The sequence below is a fragment of the Mizuhopecten yessoensis genome, unplaced genomic scaffold (assembly GCF_002113885.1).
Source record: "Mizuhopecten yessoensis strain PY_sf001 unplaced genomic scaffold, ASM211388v2 scaffold716209, whole genome shotgun sequence".
Taxonomy (NCBI): domain Eukaryota; kingdom Metazoa; phylum Mollusca; class Bivalvia; order Pectinida; family Pectinidae; genus Mizuhopecten; species Mizuhopecten yessoensis.
The window spans coordinates 162,613-168,612 of NW_018480002.1; the positions used below are offsets into that span (position 1 = coordinate 162,613).

At 37.1% G+C, this 6,000-nt stretch overlaps 1 protein-coding gene across 5 annotated transcripts in view; it reads left to right on the forward strand.

The window, feature by feature from the left end:
* The window catches only part of LOC110442105 (serine/threonine-protein kinase 32B-like), a 116,645-nt gene that overhangs the window by 21,526 nt on the left and 89,119 nt on the right, over positions 1–6,000 (forward strand). For all 5 annotated transcript variants that reach the window (XM_021485543.1, XM_021485546.1, XM_021485547.1 and 2 more), the window contains exon 2: positions 4,615–4,823. In XM_021485543.1, coding sequence (XP_021341218.1) covers positions 4,772–4,823 — 52 coding nt within the window. In that variant the 5' untranslated portion in view covers positions 4,615–4,771. The remainder of the gene's footprint in view (positions 1–4,614; positions 4,824–6,000) is intronic.

A 6,000-nucleotide genomic window follows, 5' to 3' on the forward strand; every position in this document is an offset into this window, starting at 1 on the left:
GCTAGGGGTTGGAACCTAGATTGAACTACTTGGTCTGCCGAAGTATCATATCCCAATTGTGCTATAGTTTTAACATATCCAAATGGAAGTTAACTCATTCACCCCTGAAGACACATTTGGACTCTTCTAATTCTAGGGTTGGGATAGTTCATTATGAAACTTCAGGAGTGAATGAGTTAAAGGGAGGTAACTGTACATAGGAAAAAACACAGTACAGATCGATGGACAGGGATCCTTAACAATCTTGTCACAAGCACAAAGTTTTCTTTTAAAAAATGTATGTTTTAGGAAGAAAACTTGGCAAGGCTAGTGGATGGGTTCAAAACATGTTTGTGACAATGGTGTGTTGTAATTTGTGATGGTTCCTCTATAATGTTGATAATTTTTTGGCAACTCTTATTCAAAACCTCAAGGGTATATCGCTGTGTTGTGTCTATAATCAGATAATGTACACATGTTGACAAAAAGTTTCATACACGTGGATATTTTTAGAAAAAGTGAACTAAGTGTACTAAAGTTATTACATGTATTATCAGCAAATGTAAGTTGGTGTCAGACAGTGCATGCATGGTTGTTGGAAATGTGACTCGACTAACAGCATATGATAGGGAAGTGTTTAATGGTAAGTGAAACGCAATTGCAGTATGCACGAAGGGCATAGAGAAAGTCCCAGGAGATATATATATATATATATATATATATATACAGAGCTTTCTGTAAGATTCGTCTGAAGATAAAAGACCTTTCGGGAAATGGGCTAGCCAACTCTATGATTGCATGGTAAAACTAAAAAAATGCACACAAAAGCAATATGAGACTTTTAAGTCTATTAGACAACAGGTATTTTTGACTTTTTTTCATAAAGTTAAATCTGCGATGACTCATCTTTCATCTGTACAAGACAATTCAACTGTATACAGCTCAAAGTCTTCAGTGAATGAAAGTGAATTTAGTGCTATCTTATAATTAAAGTCTGCGGTCACCTTTGTTTGCCTATATGTAGATAAAAGCACACATCTGAGTAATGCTCGCTGATGGACGATTCTGCATTTCTTGGACTGTGTTAAGGTTTCATTATTATGTTTTACACCTTTTTTTTTTTTTTTTACCAATATTCTTTAAAAAAGGGGCAGATTTCCAATAAACCTGGGAAAACAGTGATTTTTACATCTTTTTTATTGTTTATTCAAATAAACTTTAAAACCCACTTATTGGTGACGCTTGAGTATGTTGTGTTCTTTATATGTGCCTTATTCTGTAGTCGGCCTCAATATACCCTTTGGCATCCGTACTCAAAGCGAAGCGCCCCCACTGATCAACCCACAAACCTACACCTGACGTTGGCTCTGTTACCCTACTTTATTCTGTGATATTGTTAACAGTTGTTGGCGTCATGACGTCACATTGTTGTGGTACCGTTACATAAAGAATGTTGGTTGTCTAGCACCCAAAGGGTAGACCAAATTTCCTGGTCCTATAATAATAATAGTAATAATAATTTGAGGTTCTTATAAACCGCTTTATCACAACCTAGTTCGTAGGTAGTCTCAAAGCGGTTTCACAAATTATTATCCTTGGTTATATTATAGGGCCTTTGCAAACAGCCAATGTCTTTCTCAACTCCCTGGGGAGCATTTCAAAAAAATGAAAATGTGTCTGTCCAGTATTTCCAAGAATTTAAGATGGAAGCAACTCTTGAAATATCAATTATCATTTAATTATCAAGATATTTGCAAAACCAGATAAATTGAGGAACATTTTAATACCTGATGGGATCAAAATTAACGCATAATTCATAGCACAGCAATTTTGAATCCATCTGATATGACAGTGATTAATAATACTTCTTTACATCTTGTGCATAAATTCTAACATCATTGATGTTTTGATTACATTTCTGCTCACAGGAACTCCAAAAGAATGGAGATTGATGACACAAAATTGTCATACATTGTCACTGCAAGGACACATCAAACTGATATTACAAGCATTTTTTTTTTTTTCATGTCAAGGTGCTAGCTGCAAAATTTCAACCTTTCCTCCACATTATCAGGAAGTGAACTAGAGTAACATTTCACAAAAATCCAACAGAAAATCTTTGCTGGCTTGGTTTATAATGCCAAAGTTTATACACTCACATGCACCCACGATCAAATGTCATATCTCCTAAAGAAATCTGGGTCTTTTAGCTCTTTAAATCATAGGGCGTCACTGATAGACAATACCGTGAAGCGAGACACTGCCTACAATGATCAGGATGTGTGCTGAAGCTTATGAATATTGGATGCTAAAATTCACTCAAATTTTGAAATTCAATGTTGATAAGGCTATAATAGTGTGCATGAATATGACCATAAAGTAACTTCTGCTAGATGCATTGATGGTCGAATGAATAAATAATTTTGAACATGTACTAGCTCCCATGTGTGTTATTTGAGAGGCCGATAAGCTGAGTATTGATCAGCTGAATCCACCTGTTACTGTGGAACCTTACTTGTTATGTGCCATCCGTGCAGTAATCTACTACAAAATTTCGCTTTCTCGAAAGGTCACTGATATAAATGGCTGAAATAGTTCCCTTTTGTTGCTTTGCAGACATCAATGTACAGATATTTTCAAGTGATATAATCTTGACATCTTTAAATATTAATTTACCTAGTACAAAGTAGCTGTGTCAGATGGTGGTATGGTTCAGTTTCCACAAAGTACAATGTCTTTTTTTTTGAATGACTTCTTCTTAAGAACTTTAAGACCTCGGATGATGATATTAGGCCAGTAGCTATACCAAGGATGGAGTGCTAAAATGTTTCCTGGTGTAAATGACCTTGACCTACTTTCAAGGTTATAGGGATGAAATATATTGAAAACTGCCAACATTAACATTAACATTAAATGATTACATTATCTAATTGAATGAACCATCAGGTCTGTAGCCATGATACTTTTGTTTGTGTTGCAAACAAGAGCAGTGCAAATCTTTATCTAAGACATTGTTGTGAGGGCAAGATTCAACTGCATTCACCCGTGAAGACACAATTGAACTCTTACAATTCAAAGGTTGGAATAGTTCATTATTATGGCATTTCAAGGGTGAATGAGTTAAAATACTGCCCTTGGCAGGGTGTGTGTGTGTGTGTGTGTGTGTGTGTGTGTTAGTATTGTATTATTTATTAGTTTGTTCAAATGAATGTCCTTGACATAAATTCAAGGTCGTAGGGATCAAATATGTTTAAAACATTTAAACGACTTCTTCTAAATAACCAAAACGCTGAGGAAGATGATATATGGCCAGAAGCATGCTTGGATAGAGGGCTCCGAAGTTTGATAAAATGAATGACCTTTGCCCATTTTCAAGGTCACATGGGTCAAATATGTTTAAAATCTTTAAATCACTTCTTCTGATTAACCAGAAGGCCTAGGGTGTTGATATTTGGCCAGTAGCATGCTTGTATAAAGGGCTACCGAGTTTGCTCAAATGAATGACCTTTACCCATTTTCAAGGTCACAGGGGTCAGATATGTTAAATATTTTAACAACTTCTGAAAAAGCAGAAGGCCGATGATGTTGATATATAGTAGGATAAAGGGCTACCAAGTTTGCAAAAATGCATGACTTTGACCTTTATTCAAGATCACAGGGATCAAATATGTTCAAAATCTTTAAATCTGAAAAACCAGAAGGCGCAGGATAATGATATATGGCCAGTAGCATGCTTGGATGAAGGGCTACTATGTTTGTTCAAATGAATGACCTTGAATTATATTCAAGGTCACAGGGGTCAAATTTGTTTAAAATCTTCAAACGACTTCTTCTGATTAAACAATAACCATGAGGCCCAGGATGTTAATTGGCCAGTGTTCGTTCATTTGAATGACCTTGACCCACTTTCAAGGTCACATTTGGTCAAATATGTATAAACCTTTAAATCAATGATCTAATCTCAATAAAGAAAAGGTCGAGGGTAGTGATATTTGGCAAGTTGCATCCTGAGATGAAGGGCTGTAAAGTTTGTTCATTGTAACGACCTAATGTTCGACTTTCAAGTTCACAGGAGTCAAATGTTTTAACATCTTTTAATAGGTTCGTTTGAATGATTTATAGCCATAAGCACTGATATTTTGCCTATAGCTTTACTTTAGATCCCTTTTAAGGTTACAAGTGTGAGAGTAATACCAGGTGAGTGATGCAGGCCCATTGGGCCTCTTGTTTTAAGTCTTAATTTGCCCCCAAAGACATCACTATTTACAACCCAGAGAACTAGGTATTCCCTTGCTAAGTATACACCCAATGCCTGAGACAAAGGTTCAGGTCACAATCACAGGAAACGGAAAAATGCATGGCCAGACTGGGATTCCAACCCCAGACCCTCCAAACTCTAAGCAGAACTCTAGACAGACGCTCTACAAATTGAGCTACTTGGTCGCCGACGATCGCCCCAGTCCTGAGTTCCGCTACAAGTGTAAACAATGTGCATTTTGCATATTGTCAATGTTGTGTTACTAGATTTGGCTACCACACATACAGAAGGCCCAGACATAGGATTAATGAACATAATGCTCATACATTTTTTCCCATTTCGAAAATTTACTTCACTGCTGTTGTTGTATGTTTCAGATTTGACGGTGCCAATGTGCTGGAGACCATGACTACGGCCCCACCCAGCCCTGGGGTGGAAGTTCATCCCAGCCTATAGGATCCTTTATATCAGCTTCCTCTTCCTCATAGCACTGATCCTGATCTCTCATTAAACTTGGATCCTCTAGCAGCCGCGATGGGAGCCGCTAATTCCAGTCGCAAAGATTCCTTCGACGCTCAGGGTGAAGGTAAGAAGATATTAATTATCCAGAGTGAGGGGAATTATGGTACCGGTAATTGTCCTAAACAGGGGAGATGCAGGCTTGTTGCCTTATTAAGATGGCAAATAATACCTCCTACGGAGATTTTTATAGAGGTTTTACTGTGTTACACAGTGGGAAGTGTTAAAACAAAAAGAGAAAGGAAACCTTTCATATACAAGCGAGGTGGAGGTTTTTAGCGTTCACCGACTAAAGAAGGAACTGTGCTTCATGTTTGCTATCAGAAACCAATTTGTCTACATTGACGTCAGATTTGATTTATTATTTCATTTAAATCCATATTTAAATGTTTAAAAGGAATATATCTACAACTGACTGTACATTCACAATAATCTCTACACATGACATCTGAAAAAAAAGGTATTATCTATGATAGTGCTTCGAAATTGCGTGTTTCTGTTTGCGTTTGCTTACCCTTGTAATGTGTCTGAGCATGAACACTCTTTATACGCAGACATGTGAATCACAATCAATATCGTAAGGTTTCTGTGTGGGCTGCTAAAGGAGACATAAAAAGGTGTTTTATGGGTTTGGGCAGAAAAATGAAACAGTAAGTTAGATATTGATACCCGTGCGTTTGACTGTGTAACCTTGCTCTCTCTCTTTACAATTCCCTTTGTGCTAGTTTGATTTCATCTATTCAAACATGGAAAGGTTTCTACAAGTACTTTATTACCTAAGTGAAGAGTTGCAGGAAAAAAAAGAGGAGAAACTACAGAAAAAATATGAAATTGTTAATGGTTTCATGAGAACAGAATATATTTTTTTCAGAATGGAGAATTAACTAATTCACCCCTGAAATTTCATAATGAACTATTCCAACCTTTGAATATATGAACCACATGCCATAAAAGTCGTCTTCTAGTTTCGCACTAGAAGAGTTTTCCTTTTAACTCAATTGGTAGAGCAGCAGACTGAGTAGATGGGGGTCACTGGTTCGATCCCCAATGGAAACACTCTACTTTTTTTAGCTCACCTGGCCCGAAGGGCCAAGTGAGCTTATCCCATGGTGCAGCGTCCGGCGTCCGGCGTCCGTCAACTTTTTCCTTTAAAATGCTACTTGTCCTGAATGGCTCAGAGGATTTTGACCAAATTTGGTCAGGAGCATCATTGGCCAAAGGGTTCTCAGTTTTGTATAAACGGA